This window comes from Montipora capricornis, chromosome 6 (assembly GCF_036669925.1).
Source record: "Montipora capricornis isolate CH-2021 chromosome 6, ASM3666992v2, whole genome shotgun sequence".
In the NCBI taxonomy this organism is placed as follows: domain Eukaryota; kingdom Metazoa; phylum Cnidaria; class Anthozoa; order Scleractinia; family Acroporidae; genus Montipora; species Montipora capricornis.
Genome location: NC_090888.1, coordinates 23,562,299 through 23,582,298, shown reverse-complemented (window position 1 = coordinate 23,582,298; position 20,000 = coordinate 23,562,299). Strand labels below are relative to the sequence as shown.

Below are 20,000 nucleotides of genomic sequence, written 5' to 3'. Positions count from 1 at the left end.
GATTCCCTGATTTTATAAGCACCAACAGCTGATGAAAAGCATTCTCTACCTCACTCAGAGAAGTTGGCAACTTTTTTCCCTAAATGATGAAATTATATATGAAATGGATCATATATGAACTGCGGATATGAAACCAAGTGAAGCTATGATCCTCGCAGTTATGAACGCAATTTTTGCAATTGCGTAGAGAAGACTGAAAAACTCAGGACTTCAACGGGGTTTGAACCAGTGCCCTCGCAATACCGGTGCGACGCTCTAACCAACTGAGCTATGAAGCCACTGACGTTGGGAGCTGGTCATTTATGAGTTCTAATGTTCCCTTGAGGAATGAAAACTAATATTTGAAAACTAAACCAAATATTTTTGACAATAGGGCTAACCAGCATATGAAAAAAAATAATCTGCGGCTTACATGGATTACATAAAACAGGAACTGGGCCATTTATACGAGTGCGGCTTACATAACACACAAAATGCATGCTCCTTAAAACATCAACTCGGCCATTTATACCACTGCGGTACACATAGGACGCGAAATGCATGCTCATATAATTGGTGCGCGGCTAAGTTTGCAGCCAACTGGTGCAATCTTTTTCTTTGCATGTTTCACTTCTCGCGCTTGCCGTTTTTGCAGGTGAATGGATAGAAGCAAAAAGAAAGTCTGGGCTATAATAACAAAACAAGCGCATGACCTGTTCAAGGCTTGAGCAAGCTGCCGAAAACGCTTGAGTACATTTGTACAAACACTTTCATGTCAGAGGTAAGCCGCAGCCAAGAAAAGCACAACCCAAAGCCCCTATGGCCAGGATAAACTGCGGCTTGAGCTACAACAGGTTGCCAAATTGGTGCAACACTCCCTTTAAAAAACAGCTTTTCTTGCTACCAATACCCACCGTATCTACAATTCCAACCTTTCCCACATCCCCCACCTTCTCCCCCTTTCAATGTTGACTGTTTAAGTTTTCAACATTTTTTGTATTGCTAGCAACATTGATAAAGGGAGGGGGGGGGGGAGGGGGAAAGGGGGGGGCTGCAGTGTGGGAGATACATGTAATAGGTAGATTAATAACACCCCAAGAAGGTGAAGTGTCTCCACTAATTTTGCAACTTGTTGTAGCTGAGGATGGATTAAGCCGTGAACTTAGATTTTGTACCATTTAAGTGGGGTGTTTGAGTCTTATGTAAGCCGCGGCTCATTTTCTCTCGTATAAACGGCCCTAATTAATGACAACAGATGGCGACTCTAGTCAAACATGCCGCCAATTTCCAACGCCATTAAAACCCCTTAGATATTACATCATGTAGATTATGCACTGCACCCACTCAATCTGTTATTTATTAAAAATTGCACATTGGTTCACTCAAAATTTCCACACTTTTCTTGGTTGGTGTCTTGCTTCATGCAATGTCATACTTGCTTAGTTTCCATATCATCAAGGGGATACACATATCACTGTGACGCCGGTTTGGACCGGTTGAGCGAATACGAGGAAAAGCTATTGTAGGCACTTTTCGCACTTTAGAGTCGGCAGTCGTCATAAGCATAAGCATAAGCATAAGCATAATTTATTCACGATGATAAAATAAAATATGAAAATACATCATGAAAAGGAAACGAGGTTGACCCTATAACGTTTCCTGGAATTAAAAACTAAAACAAGCATCATAATTACATATTTACAAATTAAGAAAAGACTTCAGTCTGGTTTTAAAAATGTTAAAAGATTCAGCTTCTACTACGTGCAGTGGTAGGCTGTTCCAATCCTTTACTATACGAACGAAAAATGAGTATTTATAGGGATTTACTTTTGCGCTTTTCACGAATAATTTAAAAGGATGATTAGCACGCGTCCGGGTATCTAAAGCTACTTCGAAAAAGTCACTAACATTTAAACCATTTAGGCCAAATACGGTTTTATAACACTCTACAAGGGAGAATAGATGTAGTGTCTGCGTTTCTCTAAAGTGGGTCATTTTAAAATTTTGAGGCGGTCTTCATACTCCATATCTCCTCTTCTTTGACCTAATGCAAGGCGCGATGCTCTCCTCTGGACTTTTTCGAGTGCTAGGATGTCCTTGACTAGGTATGGACACCAGACTGGAACGGCATATTCGAGAACAGGTCGCACTAAGGACATATACAGGGTAGAGAAAGCTTCTACATTTGAGGGCCCAAGAGTTCTATAAACGACACCCCAAGATTCTATTTGCCTTGTGCACAACGGCGTGAACTTGGGCGCTCCCCGATAAATCAGAGAAGATAAGGACTCCTAGATCTTTCGTACACTTGACAGACGTAATACTTGATCCCATTGTATAGGAGGGGACCGACCTGTCACGGCTGTGAGTTATACGCATCGATTCACATTTCTCTGGATTGAATCTAAGCTGCCAGAGGGTCGCACAGTTCGCCAAACGATCGAAATCCGTTTGAAGGGCTCGGGTGTCGTTTGCAAAATCGGTGATCTCTCTGTACACCTTTGTGTCATCAGCAAACATTTTGATGGAAGACGATATGTTAGATGATATATCGTTAACATAAATGAGAAATAGAATAGGCCCCAGAATTGTTCCCCGGGGTACTCCGGATTTAACATGGGTCCCCGAGGAGAAGGTACCACGTACCACCACGCGTTGTTGGCGGTTTGTCAAAAATTTTCTAAACCATTTCAACAAGTTACCCTCGATTCCATAACCTTTCAGTTTGAGGAGCAAACGTTCGTGGGGAACTGAATCGAAAGCTTTAGTGAAATCGAGGAATACGACATCTGTAGGTGTTGATTTGTTTCTAGATGAGGCCCAGTCATTGTAGCAGGTAAGTAACTGTGTCACGGTTGACTTGCCTTCAAGAAACCCGAACTGAATTGGGTTAAAAATACCCAGATTTTGCCAAAAGTTTACCACACGCTTTTTTTACAATCTTTTCACAGACCTTACATGCTATGGAAGTAAGTGATACTTGGCGATAATTTTCTCTGTTAGTTTTAGGCCCCTTTTTGTGGATCGGAACGATGTCAGCTTGTTTCCAGGCATGTGGAACTGAACCAGTGGTGAACGATGCGTTCATCAACTTGCAAAGCGATGGAGCTATCTCGACAGCACATTCTGTTAAGACGCGTGCTGGTAGATGATCCGGCCCTGGGGCCCGTTTCTCGAAAGTCCCGAAACTTTACGGGCCATTTTCGGGTGTCACAAATCCCTTTGTATCTCAAGAACGGAGAGGATTTAAGTCGTCAAACTTCACGGACATGTTTCTTTTAGTTAGCTTGAAAACATGTTAAAAGATCGGCTTTTCAAAACAAGCGGTTGGCAGTTTCACAAATGGCTTTACGGGCCCGAAACGTTTTCGGGACTTTCGAGAAACGAGCCCCTGGGGCCTGTTTCTCGAAAGACCCGGTAACTTACCGTGCCCGGTAAGTCACCCGGTAATTACCCGATAAGTTTTCGGGTGTTTCTCGAATCTCCCGTTAATTTCGATCCCGTTATTTTTCCCGATAACTTGCCCGGTAACTTACGGGAGCTTTGGAGCTCCCGTTACTCTCCCGTTAAAGTTTACGTAAAGGGTAACATCATTTTGCTGCATCAAAACAAAATGGCTGGCGAAGACGGACTTTTGTTACGCAGTTTGTCGGCCAAGAACATACCAAGGGAGGCCTGTACTGAATCATATGACCGATACAGAAGTAGTTGAGAGGCATAGGTTGTCAACAGGAAGATTAAATTGGCTGATTGAACGGTGTATTGTAAAGAAGATCGATCTAGAGAGGATGCAATTCGCGGAGACTCAGGTAAACCAATACAGGCTAATACCCACCAACTTTCGGTGCCGTAAAACTACAGATGTTAATATATTAAACTTCGGTGGAATCGGCAATAAAGCAAGCCTTTACTTAAACACGGACTGCAGTTTGTTTTGGCGTGAGTCTACTTTTTTCACATCTAAATTCGCAGCACCCAGAGTCTTAATAGGGAACAACTGGCTGCAGCATTTCCAGCAAAAAACAAATGACATGTTGTTAAAAAAAACATACAATAAATAAATGGGATGCAAACTACTGGCAGGGAAAATTTGGAAAGGAGAAGCGATCGACCATTACGTGATATTGAGCAAAAAACAAAACATACCCAGCTAAATGCTGCTCCGTTTGTCTGAAACAGCAAAGAGGAAATTGTCTCCTTGTGTAAGAATAAAACATGCTTGTGTTCGAGAAAAAAAGGAATTTTTATATGGACTCAAACTCGACAAAACCTATCAATTAATGCTCATCAAACAACGAACTTCTTTGCGTACGTTGTTCCCACGGCGGTCCGCTTTATCTCTGTTTTGTTTTGGTGGTGTTCAAGTGTGACAGTAGATTCATGTTTATAAATCTTTCAGGTAAATGTGACCGTGTTTTCCCGGGGGGGGGGGGGGGGTACACCCATATGGAACAGACGGGGATGCTCGTCGGAAATTTTGAATTTAACCCCTAAAGGAGACTATCTGGGCGTGGCTCAAGCTTTTTTTGAACCCAAAAGGAGACCAATCTGGGTGTGGCTTAAGCAAATTTTGACCCCTAGAAACAAGTTAAAAAGAAAATTTGACTTCTGTTTCTCTTCGCGTAATTCTGTGTTTCTTCGCGGAGCCCTAAACAAGACCTTGGCGGCTTAAAATATTGGCGCTTTGCTCGGAACACCCTAGGCGATACCAAAATCCAAAATTTACACCCCTAAGCGAGACGACGAGCTTCCCTGTCTGTTTCATATGGGAGTCCCACCCCCGGGCGTGTTTTACCCTATAGCTGGCTTTCCCAGAGTGACTGGAGCAATTGATGGCTCTCTCATTCCTATCTGGCACCCAGACAGTGATGAACATCTCTCTGTTTGTCACAAGGGTTTTCATGCTATTAATGTGATGACAGTGCAATGCTCACCTGTCATCTACAAATTTTGTTTGCATATGGCATGGCTCTGTACATGATTCAACTATTTTTAATGCCAGCTACTTGCAAGCATGTATGGAGGGTGGAGGAGGCGGGAATGGGTGGCTCCTAGGAGACTGGGTATACAATCAAACCCTACAGGTACCAGAAGACCCATACAAAAATGAAGAACACCACTGAGCGGGCCTTTGGCCTGCAGTGGAAGACAAGATTTCCCTCCTTGATTACTCTGGTGGGCAGTGCAAAGCAGCAAATTTCTGCCTGGCCTCCATTCAATAGCTTCTACATAACTTAAGCCCAACTTGACTCAAAATATTTTCTTTTGTTTAAGATAAATCTCAACACCAGAGAGATACTTGCAAAGCTAATGAGAGGCATGAGTTAATTTCAACTATAACGGAACAAACTGTTTTGGAACTTTTTTGCAATGCAGAGCAGTTTGGTAGGGATCACCTCGGTTAAAGACTTGATTATTGCTTCTTGCTAGCTAGGCCTTGAAAGTGACAAAACATGGAGAGAGTTTTGTTAAATTTACTGTGCATTGAAACCAATTTTCAAGGAGAACATGGAAAAATTTATTTGGCATAGATGGAAAGATTCAACTTTGCAGTGAAAAACACTTGGAGTGAGGTGCACTCTAACAGTAACATTAATTTTATTGGGTCACTTTGTCCAAAAGCCACTTAACAGTCATCAGGTGAGTTCATTTTAAATGACACTGCAAAAAAAACAGTAAGGGGGAAACAGTAAGGGGGCTTTCATTTATTAGGGAGGTGGGGTAATGTTATTTTGGAGAAGAATTAAGGGGGGTTGTCATATATTGAGCAGCCTTTTGAGGGGGGTTGATTGAAATGTTGGCTTTTCCACTTCATTTCGCTGACTTCAAAGCTGAATGTACATATTAGAAAAGATTTATAATATTACACCCATTTTCCTGGCCATTGGAAAACGTTTTCCCAATTATGGCAACTGTTCCTGGGAACAGGGAAATGCCTGTATTGGGAAATACCTTTAATGATTAACTCTCAATGGTCTGGACATGGAAATGCACTGCCCTTCCTATGAAGTTTTAAAAGTGACGGATGCCATATAGTTTACTTTTTGTGATGGTATGCAAGCTGAACAGGGGCGTAGCGATATACGCTCATACCCACATGCGTACCTCCAAAAATCAAAGAAATAAAACATTGTAAAGGGAGAGGTCTCTCCCTTTTCCTGTAGCCACATTTACCATGGATAATGCACTTGTCTACTAAACACTTATATCAGTAGTTCCAAAGGTTGACAAATAAACAACAAAGTTACTGCGAGTGAATAGTTAGCATTTTTTTCATGCTTTGATTTATGAAACAATCCAGTATGCCAGATCATTTCATTTGAGCTATTATGCAACTTAGCTGCCTTATCCTTACTTTGAAAATTCCAAAACCATAAACATTATTAATTTTAAATAAAATGTCCTTGAGTTTCGAGTAAAAAGCCAAATGAATCAATCGCAAGAAAACTAAACCACAACCACTAACAACCACAACCTGTAATGATAATAATTAGTTTGTGGTGTTATGTCACTTCATGTTCACACATTAAGAACTTGTTCTAAATTGTTGTTGCTATTACATCATGTAACTACCAATATTTATTGATAGATCATACGTATAAGGCATAGATATAAGGGCCCTTGAATATTGTAAACTGGCTTCAAAGGAATGTGTGAGAAACTTGATCAATAATTTAGTGGCATTCTGTATCCAAATTGCAAATTAATCATTCATTATTTCCGATCAGTATACTACTAATAATTATTGACCTTTTGCTGAACTGTATCATGAATTGCAGAATTTTAAACACATTGCTGTTGGCTGGTAACCCTAAATACTAAACACTTAATTACTGTCCCGATGGAAATAGTTAATTTTGTTTCCCTCGAATCTCAAATTGAATGTTTCCCCGAGGCATAAGCTGAGGGAACCAGTGAGGTTCAAGGGAAACAAACTTAACTGTTTCTCGCTTTACCGGTCATTAATTAGTTTGTTATGTGCCCCCCCCCCCCCCCCCCAAAAAAAAAATATATATATATATATCAAAGGAGGTCGTTGGTGAACATTCGCAGGTTACAGTGCATTGTTACCCTCTGATTTCATAGATTTTGCATTGTTGCCTGATCAGAGACTTTAGCTGGCAAACATTTTTATTGTTTAGGTGTCATTTCACCTCAACTTAGTCAATGAGAATGCTCGCTGTTGGACATAAAATTCCATCTACCAGTATATAACATTATTAAATATTTTTTAAACTTGTTTTCATGTCACATTAACTGTGACCACGTTACTACACAGAAACAACAGATGTGTAGTTAACTTATTTTCTTTGTCCAAGAGAACTGGTATATTTCACCTACTAATAATAATAAAGTAATCTGTGTTTGTAGAGATTGGTTAATTGAAACAACAGAACAGTGTGGTCCAGTGATTGGGGTTGCTTGCCTTGAGATTCCAAGTTCAAGGCCCGCTCTTTCCATTCGTTCAATTTGTTCCTGGCATTCTCTGGTTCAATTTATCATCTGCACTTGTAAATAACCAACTAGTTTGCCTCTGGCCAGTTGGGATTACAGTTGTTGTGATTGCTTTTTTCTGTCGTTTTGTTAGCTGTGTTTGTTTGGCCCTGAAAAGCCCCTATGGGGAGCTTTCTATTATGCATGTATTCATAATTGTATTGTAGGTGTACTTTTGTTCAATTTTAATAGTTCCAAATTATTGCTGTAGAATCAGAGGAAATTATATCCAGTCATCATTGACAGTCTTGAAGAATTCAGATGAGTATTAATAATTTGACTGTGTTTTTACAAAGTGCACAATTATATCTGTCTAAAGCATATGTTCATATGTGCATATGTTCAAGTTGGTATGGATCCATACAAATACTGAAAATGATATCCCTGCCAGAACATGAGCTATGTACTGGTACTGGTATATTGCCCCGATTTTCAAAGATGACACAAGCACTGACTGAATCATAATAGGAACATTCGAACCCACAAGTGACCAGCACCCAACGCCAATGGCTTAATAGGTCAGTTAGTTAGAACGTTGCACTGGTATCACTGAATTTTTATGGCTTCTCTATGCAATTGCTAAAATTGTGTTCATAACTGAGGATCATAGCTTCACTTGAGTTGGTATATGATAAACTTGTTAAATTTGTGGCATTTAACATTTTAAGATTAATCTGAGAGGTTTCAATTTTAGGATATGTCGTCATAGACTATCATGTTTGAAGTTTGAGGCAAGTGAAGTCGATTGCGTTGACACAATTGATTGCCCTGCTTGTCCCAAGGTAGGTTGTAGAACCTTCTATAAGAGATATTAACATTATAATGAATTTCAAGATAGGCCCAGTACATCACTGGCATGTGCATAAAGGTGAAACAGGAAAGTTTAGTTCATACAAAATTGAGCCAGAGCAAACAAAATGATATTAAAGTTATATTTCTGAGCGTGAGTTATTGTACTCTATTAACCAATGATAACAACATTACTTCCTTCAGAATCATGGAACTCTTCTGTAATCCATGGATGCGGTCGCAAAAAAGCAGCTGGCAAAAGTGTGAGGGAACCCCTGTTTGGAACAGCAGTATTTGATAATGACCTATAGGTTGATGATTTTGTGCAGCAACACCCAACAACCACTGGAGGAAAGGAGGTGTGTAATCGTTGAGCAATATTTCCTAATAATTAGGTGTGGTTGTTCATAAATATTGTCCTAGACTTGACACTTTTAAACGCATATTTTCTAATGGAAATCACTAGATAATATCATTGATTTATTTTCTTTGATTAGAATACCTTCCAAATCCATTGCATTGTATGTCAGACTGATTGTATTAAGGGGAAATTGGGAAAATGTACACAGTACATATTATGGCATTGACTTCTAGATGGTGAAATGGTGTAATATTCTGAGGATACACTATTCAGGCATGTGCCAGGGTTTTAATGTTTTCTTTTTTAAAATATTGTTATATCATAGGAATGTAGTGACTTCATGGCAGGGAATGCAGTCTGTTCAAGATCCCGCTATTCTGCACTCTGTGAAACGGCAATATTTGGGAGAGCTTGCCGCCATGAATTTCCCAAGAGGTTTATCAATGTGAAGCAAGGCGAAAGGTTAACTAACATTATTTGCCTTCATTTTATCGGCATGACTATTTCGGGGGGTAGGAGGTTAGGGGTTAGGGTGTGTGGTAGGGAGTGCATGATTTCAAGGGTACCATACCTGAAACAACCCAAACCTTTACAAAATTGATAACCTAGTTTAAGTTAGGCCTTAACACTATGCTTTGGATAAATACTAGGCCTAAGTTTACGATTTTTGTAGAGGTTTGGGTTATTTCAGCTATGATACCCTTCGCCACCTAACCCTTCATCCCCTACCCCCCATCCCCGGAATTGTCATGCAGTCTTTCTAAGACAGTATAGCTTAATATCATATTTATGATGTGTTTAATCTCTGTGTGTCAATGTGGTCCTGCATATTTTCTTGATGAGTATGTTTAATAATGAACCCATAGAATGCAGTTTTGCAATGAAATGTATCGTATTTTATTTTGGAGAGCATACTCAAGAAAATTCAACCTTTAATAGGAGTTGGTGATAAATGATGATCCATTAAAGCCAATATACAGTGTATTTAAACATTCCTCATGTAAGATTTGTGTAGCTAATAATATTACGAATTTAAATCGAGAGCCTGTCAGGGTGAAACATTCATGCAAATATTCATGAGCCCCAATAACATCAAATCATTTACGCAACACGTACACGAACACTTAAAATCCTGTAAGACGTTTTTATTGTGGGTGTCTTTTGTTGTTCACGTGCCCACAGAGTTGTGTTTAAATTTATTCTAAAATACCAAAATATGGAAAGAAGGCAAAAGAGGACGGAAAATAAACTTTAATGTGTCAAGATAATTATGTCACTTTGGGCTGCTCATGAGTTATGTTTTGAATCATTCACTATATAGGGTTTCATTAAGAATTTACATTCATGTGGAATAATTTCTTTGCCATAGACTTGCTTATCCAGTTTGGATTCTAAACAATCTTTTGGATGAAATAAGCAGTCAGTCACTTAATGTGTGCATCCTTTATGATGTTGCATGCCTTTTCGAAACTCACCTGCAGGTACAGTACCAATTTCCACTCACTCGTACTGTATTCAATTTCATGCTGGTCTGTTTTATCTTTACATTAGTAAAAAGTTGCAAATTAATGGTACATGTATATTATTTTTTTGTACTGATAAGAATGCATTGCTTAGGCTCAAGGGCAGCACCACATTTTGCAGTCTGTTAAGTTGGCAATTCCTATTTTTCATAGTTATGGACACAAAGCGAACTGCCAGGTGTGTGGTTTTTTCATTCCTTGATATATTTTCTTCCTTGAATAATGACCACCATTTAGTGCAAAGGATAAATGAGAATATGCCATGGTGTATTTCTAATGGGATTGCTTTCCTTTGTATTGTTTTATGCTTTGTTTATTTATCCCCAGATTAAGTACAGTCCCCGGAGAGTATCTGATTCTGGTTTTGGTCTCACTGATGGTGAAGTCCTCAAGAGACTTTGGTCCTATCTTTGAAGATTTGGAAAAATGACAAAGGAGATGAGGCCAAACTATAGGGTTGATGTGCTCTCCGATGCACTGTTGTTTTATGCCAAGAAGAAATCTGCTAACCTAGGTGAATAATACATTTTCTGTGAGTGCAGAAATCCAAATCCAAACCTTAACATCACAATAACCCTTTGTAGGCTTAATGTTGGTTCTTACTCTAGGGTTAATGCCAAGTTTGAGGTGAACAAGACTTATTTACGATGACCTGCTTCTTTGTAAACTGTGCCTGTGTAAGCAATCAATAACAATATCATTATACCATCAAATTAGGCAAAACTCGTATTTTTAACCCTATTGCTTCTGACTCACATTGTGACCTTTCAAAACCTTAGCTAGCACCACGGAGAAAGTAACACGTTTTCTTCAAATCAGTACCATGATTTCAGGTCTCTGCTCTACCTGATTTATACACATACACACTCACACTTTATAATTGTGTGTAATCGAACGTTATTGAAGATGACCTCTTCACACCCAACTAGTGATCAGGAGGACGTTGGTTTAAATGCAAATATTTTTTTCAGAGGTTGTGTATTATTGAGTTCCCTTCAATAACTTAGACTCCCTCTCGTTACATATACTGTACCTATTCATTTTTTAGGCAAGCTGTTATCTGATCGCATGAAGAGAGGAGTGGTGGTAATTAAAGATTCAGAGGAAGAATTGATTAACCCATTGGCCAGCCTCCCAGGTGTGAGATTAATGCTCATCCAAACGGAGTCCCTACATCATGTTTCAGTTTCCAAAAGTCTTTATTGAATGATTACATTTGAAAATGAAAAGACCTATAATAAAAGGTCGTGTTGTTATAAAAGTGGATGTCCACTTACATACTATTCTACCGTAGCTACCTTAGTTTGCATATCACATTCTTCTTCAGTCTTTTTTATGCTTTGTTTTATTCTACAAAATCTACTCTTTATCCATCCTCTTTCACAAGAAAGAGACTGCTGTTAACCTATATACCTCTTACTAGCCGCGTTATCGTCCGTACTGTAAGTGACGGACCGACAGGGAAAACGAGGATTCGTAAACTTACAGCACGGACCGAGAAAGCGATGTTAGTAAGGTATTTAGTATATCTCTGAGGTTAATCCGGCGTGCGTGCAAAGAAACTAGTCGAAGTCAAGCGGACAGTTCAACTGCTACAAAGATTAAACTAAATCTTCCTGGCTGTTTGAAATAGTTGCTTGAAAGATTCAAACAGTTTTACGAATTTATGTAGCAGAAACGACATGAAAAACTTGCTAGATAATGTGTTATCGAAATTTTAAATTCAGTGGGCTGTAAAGTGGGCCGTACTGTAGAATACGGCCCGCTTATATGTATTTAGCCAATCACAGCCCACGTACTGTTTAAGAGATATAATAATGGACATCATTAAAAACTGGATCATTGGATAATGGAATTCGAGAGTTTTGATTGGCTAAGCCATCATGGGTTATGAGCCATTATACCATGATCTTCAAACACGGCAAGCATAAGCGTGACTTTTTGGGCCTTTTTATTTTTATTTTAGTCTAGTTTTCTATATTTTGGGGGCGTTTTTAATAAAACAATTATTCCACTTGCGCTTGTTGGATATGAGATGATTATAGCCAACTCGGTGCTAGGTGCCTCGTTGGCTATCTATCATCTCATATCCAACGCGCGCTCATGGAATAATTGTTAAATTATGCCTAAAAACCCCTAAATGCGGGCAACCTGTATTAAGCAATCAGTATACCTTTAACGTTGAACGGTCCTCTTGTATGTAATCCATTACAACTACTTTTTAGCCCCAGTTCGAAGGGAAGAGGTTGCAGCATGGGCAGACCAGGAAGCAGAATGGACAGGAGGCTTAAACAAACCTGTTGAACATCCTTCGTGGATGTTTATGTAATATACTTGAAAATGTACTATGAAATCCGAGCCAAGTGGGAGCAAGAATCCGAACCTGAAAAATTGCAGCAACTGTATGCTCAAATGAACAAGTATGTTTGATATTTCTTAACACTATGAATCCCAAAAACACCACTTACAGATCGTGCCTTTAGTCAACTTTCCTACTAGTTGATGGGTGATCATGTGGGTCCTAACAGGTTGATAACCGCCTCACCACAAAAAACTTTGGCTTCCTGATCCACACTTCACAATTTTGTACTGTATTAAACTTTCATTTCCATAAATGTTTTCACGTGAATACGAACACAAACCTAATTGACCATTTTCAACATTGGTGGCCACGAGCCCATATGAGTAGAAGAGTAGTGAGTAGCACACAGTAACAGATGTGTTCAATTTTCTCTTTTCCCTCCTCTTTTCACCTGATCACGTAGACCTACCCTTTTGATTAACTTTTGATATGAACTCCTGCTCAGCTAGTTAGTATTCATTAACTTTTGATACAGACCTCTACTGATTAAAATAACAATACTTTGTATTCAATTTAATGTATTCATTTCACAAGCAGGATAAAATATTCGCGTCCGATCTGTATGGACGTTTACAATGGCTCACCCATCGGCTCGCCATTGTAAACGCCCATACAGATCTCCCGCTCATATTTTATCTACCACTTGAAAACAGGGTCAAACTATTTAACAATTATTCCATGAGCGCGCGTTGGATATGAGATGATACATGTAGATAGCCAACGAGGCGCGTAGCGCCGAGTTGGCTATAATCATCTCATATCCAACAAACGTGAGTGGAATAATTGCTTTATTAAAAACGCCCCAAAAATATAGAAAACTGGACTACAATAAAAATAAAAAGGCCCAAAAAATCACGCATGTGCTTGCCGTGTTTGTAGAGATATGTCCAGAAATGCACACAACAACAAAAAATGGCAAAAGTGAGAAAATGTTGGCGAATTTGGCAAATATGGCGAAAATGACAATTTTGCCACAATAGCCAACGAGGAAAAACACAAAGCAGTGAAGGGGACCCATAAAAGTTGGCGAGAGCGGCGAATTTGGCAAATATGGCGAAAATGACAATTTTGCCACAATCGCCAACAAGGAAAAACACAAAGCAGTGAAGGGGGCCCATAAAAGTTGCCGAGAGCGGCGAATTTGGCAAATATGGCGAAAATGACAATTTAGCCAACGAGGAAAAACACAAATTAGTGAAGGGGACTCATAAAAGTTGGCCAAAGCAGCGAATTTGGCAAATATGGCGAAAATGACAATTTTGCTACAATCGCCAACGAGGAAAAACACAAAGCAGTGAAGGGGGCTCATAAAAGTTGCCGAGAGCGGCGAATTTGGCAAATATGGCGAAAATGACAATTTTGCCACAATCACCAACAAGGAAAAACACAAAGCAGTGAAGGGGGCCCATAAAAGTTGGCCAAAGCAGCGAAATTTGGCAATATGGCGAAAATGACAATTTTGCCACAATCGCCAACTAGGCAAAGCAATGAAGCAATGAGGGGGCCGATAAAAGTTGGCGAATGTGGCGAACAAAATTAATGAAAGAAGAATTCGATCTCCAGTGTTGTTTCAAATGTTTGACCTCAAATTACAAAAGTTCGTTTCTTGAATTTTAATGATTTTAGAAAATTAACAACCAGCATGAAGAACGAGGGAAAGAGGAATTTGGCAAAATAGGGAGATATGGCAACGGGACGTGGCTCCAAATAACAAAGTCATGGCAAGGTTGTCATTTGTGACTGCGGTGGAACAATTTAATTACTGACATGTATAACTGCCTCGTACTCTGACAATTCATGTAAGAATGACTTCACCAACGGGTACTAAGAGTTTCAAAGCAGTTATTTGAATCTTACCAATGTCCGCTTGCAAGGAATTAGATTCAATAAACCACACACAAAATATGTCCTTGTCGTATGATCCATTACATGTACTTTAAAGTAAGCATTGCGTGAAGATGCATGCATGTCGTGCCTGTGAATTTTATAGTAGCTTTTCACGAATCTTGCCATCAGTCGAAATTGAAATCCTTCTACCACAACTGTAGAAGAATGTCGACACCCAGTAGAACAGAAGTTGCAAAATTAAAATTCTCCACAAGACGATAAACATTTCCTGAATTGTGATCCGCCGGAAAGATCAGACCGAAGCGTTCTTTTAGACGCCATCTTAAGAAATCGACATATACGTCGTGTTAAGTCACTGTAGTGTAACTGCTAACTGAGCCCCAAGTCTCCTCGTTCGTCGTCTGAGTACATACATACATACATACATAAACTACTTTATTCATCCCAAATGGGCTTTTCAGAATAAAGGCAAGAGATAACTAATGCTATATACAAGTAAATTGATTAACTAAGTAACTAGTAAATGACATAATCGAACCGATTAATTATTAATTAATTAATGAAATAAAAGCAAAAGTGGAGCAATTAGGTCACTAAAAAAGTAGAGAGAAGGCTTCTCCTCAGGAAACGTTTGAAGTCCTGTAGTGTTGGTTTCAACTTAAGAATCGAATCTAGTGAGTTCCAGAGTTTGACTGTCCTGAAGTGGAAAGTTCAAAGGCATATTTAACATCTGGGAGTTCCTCGTTGTACGCCTTGTGATCATGGCTCTTTGAATATATTTAGAAAATAAAGAGGCTGGAGCGCACCCTGACATACATTTGAAGGCCATAATTGCGTGGCGATAATACAACTGCTGTCTTACAGGTAGCCACTTAAATTAGATCTTTAAGGATAGGGGAAATGTGGTCGTATTTCCTTGAGCTGCTAACGATACGAGCCGCGAAATTCTGTACAGCCTGGATCCTACTTAAGTTGTACTCAGAGGTGTTGCTCTAAACATTACAACAATAATATAGCTTGCTAAAAGCTAAGGCATTAAGGTGGTTGGGTCAAAAGCATGTTTAACTTGATTAATCTGGCCTAGGCGCACCATGCAAACGGACACTGTTGAAGCTATGTGATCGTTATATGTCAAGCAGGGATCCAGGATAACTCCCAGATCCTTAGCAACGGTAGTTGGTGTAATTTCTTTTCCTAACAAATTTAGACGAAAATCCTCTACTTTGCTGACCATCGCTCTGGTGCCAAAGATAATTAAAATAGTTTTACTAGGGTTTATAAGGAGTTGATTTCTAAAAGTCTAGTTACTAATTCTGCATAAGTCTTCATTTAATTTCGTAATCTCGCTATAATGAACTGCCACCGCGGCCGCAATCCTGCATACAAAAATTTGATTTTATCAACGGAGTTGATAATGTAAATTGGACACCGTATAGAGATTCTCTGTACGGTGGTCAGTTTACATTATCAACTCCGTTGATAAAACCAAATTTTTGTATATTACCTCCCCATCGACGCAGCACCATAGTTTCTTTAGAAACTACCCCCCGCAATCAAGGGCAAGACGATCTCGTGGAAAGTGTAGTTAACTGAACCTGAACGCTAAAATTTTGCGAGAGTGCTTAGGCCTACCGGTAATCACTGAAACGAGCGCTTAGGCTTAAACAGTAAACAAGTGCTTTCTTCTTCACACTACCTAGTGAAAAGTGTTGTACGTTATGCGAACCACAAAATGAAAGCTAGAATTACGTGGTGATATTAAAGACTAAAAAAAGTAACCTCGTCTACGAGAGTGAATTTTTGACTTTGCAGAAACAATGGTCAACCTTTGTGTTGAATTCGCACATTTCTTGTCCACTTTTATGACACTGAAAGAAACAAAAACGCAAACTAATAAACAACAATCCGATGTGTTGCCGCAAGCAGTATAATGAACTGCCAACACGGTCCACATTCCCGTAGTCGATGACTGAAAATTGTTCAAGGGCAAGACGATCTCTTGAAAAGTGTAGTTAACCGAACCGCAAAATGAAAGTTACAATTTTACGAGAGTGCTAAAGCCTAATCACTGAAATGAGCGCTTAGGCATAATCAGTAAACGTGTGCTTTCTTCAAACCGTAAAGTGAAAGCTAAAATTTTACAATAGTGCTTAGGCCTAATCACTGAAACAAGCGCTTACACTTTTGAAATATTGCTATAATGAACTGCCACCGCGGTCCGCAATCCTGTAGTCGATGAATGAAAATTGTCCAAGGGCAAGACGATCTCGTGAAAAGTGTAGTTAACTGAACCGCAAAATGAAAGCTAAAATTTTACGAGAATGCTTAGGCCTAATAATAGTGTTCTTAACCGAACTACAAAATGTAAGCTAGGATTTTACGAGAGTGCTTAGGACTAACCAGGAAAACCAGCGCTTAGGCTTCAGTAAACGAGTGCATTCTTCCTCACACGATCTCGTAAAAAGTGTAGTTAAGTATAATGCAGTGCTTTCTTCTTCACACGATCTTGTGAATAGTGTAGTAAACCGAACCACAAAATGAAAGCTAAAATTTTACGAGAGTGCTTATGCTCCGGTACGGTACCTGCAGAAGCTGCCAGTGCTTAATTAGGCCTAATCACTGAATCGAGCGCTTAGTCTTATTCAGAAATCAAGTGCTATTGCGAATGAAAGTTAACGGAATTGTAAAATGATTCGTTGAATGCGCTATAAGAACGAGAGATACGTATCAACTTAACAAATCGAAAGTGGTTCAGCGTTGTCTGTACTCTTATCGACAACGATATTCGCCATCACAGTGGTCAAAATGTTGTGGATTTAGGAGGTGCAGTGAGCAATTTGCCTCGCGAGGCCAAAAATATCAAACATGTTTGATTTTATCCTCACGTCCTCGCAAGGCGAAGTTCTCACCCAAATTTTCCCGCAAACATGAGGAAACGGATGAGCAAACCGCCTCGCGATGGAGTATGCTCAGCTCTTTCCTCACCGTGTGCGGTGGGCTTAAGTAGGCCAAAAGCATTTGAACAGTAGAAAACTACTTTTTATCTTGGAGCAGCTGCAGTTTACCCCGCCACATCGAGGCCGTTACTGTAAAGGGCTGGCCACCCGGTACGCGGAAAAAATAAAGTCAAGGTTTGCTAAGTATCTTAAGTAGCTGGCTACGCAGTACGCGGTACGCAGAAAGAATTAAATTCAAGATGGCGAGGTATTTTAACTAGCTGACTACGCGGTACACGTACGCAATGTTAAAAGTGTGCTTAGGCCTAATCACTGAAACGAGCGCTTAGGCTTAATCAATGAACGAGTCCTATTTGCTTCACACAATCTCGTGCAAAGTATAGTTAGCCAAACCGTAAATTGTAAGCTAAAATGTTAACGAGGGTTTAGGCCTAATCACTGAAACGAACGCTTAGGTTTAATCAGCAAAGGAGTGCTATTTTCTTCACACAATCTCGAGAAAAGTGTAGTTAACCAAACCGTAAATTGAAAAGGAAAATGTTAAAGAGTACTTAGACCTAATCACTGCAACGGGTGCTATTTTCTTGACACGATCTCGTGAAAAGTGTAGTTAATCTAACCGTAAAATTCACAATTGATCGCCACTTCATTTGCAATGCTTTAAGAACGAGAAATACTGTTTTGAATAAATTTCATACTTCAACTTGAATTTATTAGTTTCGGGTTCAGAAGTTCAATATGATTCAGAAGTTTATTCGAGTGACAGGGTATTCTACAGTTAACTTTGTCATTGCAAAGGGTCAGCAAAAAATGTACATTCCATGACGAAATAGTAAAAAAACGCAACTTAGTTTTCACTCATTTCTAAGTCTTTGAATCCTGGAGTGTAAGTGTACGTTCCACAACACTGCTTCAACAATTTAATTTTGCTGATTATCAATATCTATATTATATCGGCTAGTTTGTGTCTGTTCATTTCACAGATAGCCTCTTTCTTCTCTTGTAAGTTATTCAAGTTTTTTTTTTTTTGTTTTGTTTTTTTTTCACTCCGCTTTTAAAGCGGATGTAAAGTTAAGAAGGGGAGCCGCCAGTGTGTTAGATGAGAGGGAAAACAAAGTGGAAAAGCCTTTTCAAATCTTCATGTCATTTAACAGTCGCACCGGAAAATGACTGAGTGAAACGCGAAAGTAAACAGGTCCGTTGGAAGCATGCTTGAATTTCGACAAATGAGCCCCAAAATCATCAAGAATTTGTACGCTGATGAATGAAATTTTCAAAGGGCAAGCAGCATAATGAAGTGCCACCGCAGTCCGCATTCCCGTAGTCCATGAATGATAATTGTTCAAGGGCAAGAGGATCTTGTGAACGGAACCGTAAAATAAAAGCTAAAATGTTACAATAGTGCACGGCCTAATCACTGAAACGAGCGCGTACACTTTTGAAATATCGGGATAATTACCGATTTTGTCAATGTTCACCCAAATGGTGTAAATACCCATGAATGAACTAACTGGACTGGCAAAATATCGCTAAAAATTGTCGAATTTCTCAAATTCGCCAAAATCACCAAAGTTCACCCATGTGGTGTCAAAACCAATGGATGAACTAATTTGATGAAATTGGCAAAATAACGTCGAAATTGCCGACATTGTCAAATTCGCCAAAACCACCAATATCGCCACAGTTCACCCATGAGGTATCAAAACCAATGGATGAACTAATTTGACGAAATTGGCAAAATATCGCCAAAATTGCCGAATTTGTCAAAATCGCCAATGTTTACCCATGCGGTGTCAATACCAATGGATGAACTAATTTGACGAAATTGGCAGAATATCACCAAAATTGCCGAATTTGTCAAATTCGCCAAAATCGCTAACCCTAACCCAAATTCGCCAAAATCGTCAAGGTTCTCCCATGTGGTGTCAATACCAATGGATGGACTAATTTGACGAAATTGGCAAAATATCGCCAAAATTGCCGAATTTGTCAAATTCGCCAAAATCGCCAATGTTCACCCATGCGGTGTCAATACCAATGGATGAACTAATTTGACAAAATTGGCAGAATATCGCCAAAATTGCCGAATTTGTCAAATTCGCCAAAATTGCTAACCCTAACCCAAATTCACCAAAATCTTCAATGTTCACCCATGTGGTGTCAATACCAATGGATGAACTAATTTGACGAAATTGGCAGAATATCGCCAAAATTGCCGAATTTGTCAAATTCGCCCAAATCGCCAAAATCATCAATGTTCACCCATGTGGTGTCAATACCAATGGATGAAATAATTTGACGAAATTGGCAGAATATCGCCAAAATTGCCGAATTTGTCAAATTCGCCAAAATCGCCAAAATCGCCAATGTTCACCCATGCGGTGTCAATACCAATGGATGAACTAATTTGACGAAATTGGCAGAATATCGCCAAAATCGTTAATGTTCACCCATTTGGTGTCAATACCAATGGATGAACCAATTTGATGAAATTGGCAGAATATCGCCAAAATTGCCGAATTTGTCAAATTCGCCAAAATTGCCAATGTTCACCCATGTGGTATCAATACCAGTGGATGAACTAATTTGACAAAATTTGCAAAATATCGCCAAAATCGCTAATTTTGCCAAGATTTTGCCAAATCTGCCATTTTTGTCATCGTGTGCATTTCTGGACATAAGTGTGT

General features: G+C 39.3%; 2 protein-coding genes across 8 annotated transcripts in view; one reads left to right on the top strand and one right to left on the bottom strand.

The window, feature by feature from the left end:
- Positions 1–20,000, bottom strand: part of LOC138051809 (furin-like protease kpc-1) — a 371,910-nt gene that overhangs the window by 9,783 nt on the left and 342,127 nt on the right. The window lies entirely within an intron of this gene.
- Positions 1–20,000, top strand: part of LOC138051811 (uncharacterized) — a 215,030-nt gene that overhangs the window by 177,362 nt on the left and 17,668 nt on the right. The window contains exons 1-9 of one of the 7 annotated variants that reach the window (XM_068898087.1): positions 3,571–3,788; positions 7,685–8,255; positions 8,467–8,621; positions 8,949–9,085; positions 9,993–10,104; positions 10,241–10,324; positions 10,474–10,660; positions 11,195–11,284; positions 12,372–12,566. In XM_068898087.1, the coding sequence (XP_068754188.1) occupies positions 10,573–10,660; positions 11,195–11,284; positions 12,372–12,475 (282 nt within the window). In that variant the 5' untranslated portion in view covers positions 3,571–3,788; positions 7,685–8,255; positions 8,467–8,621; ... (2 more) ...; positions 10,241–10,324; positions 10,474–10,572 and the 3' untranslated portion in view covers positions 12,476–12,566. Of the gene's footprint in view, positions 1–3,570; positions 3,789–5,253; positions 5,620–7,665; positions 8,256–8,466; positions 8,622–8,948; positions 9,086–9,992; positions 10,105–10,226; positions 10,325–10,473; positions 10,661–11,194; positions 11,285–12,371; positions 12,567–20,000 lie in introns of those variants that run through there. The other 6 variants (XM_068898078.1, XM_068898077.1, XM_068898079.1 and 3 more) reach the window with 6 other exon arrangements.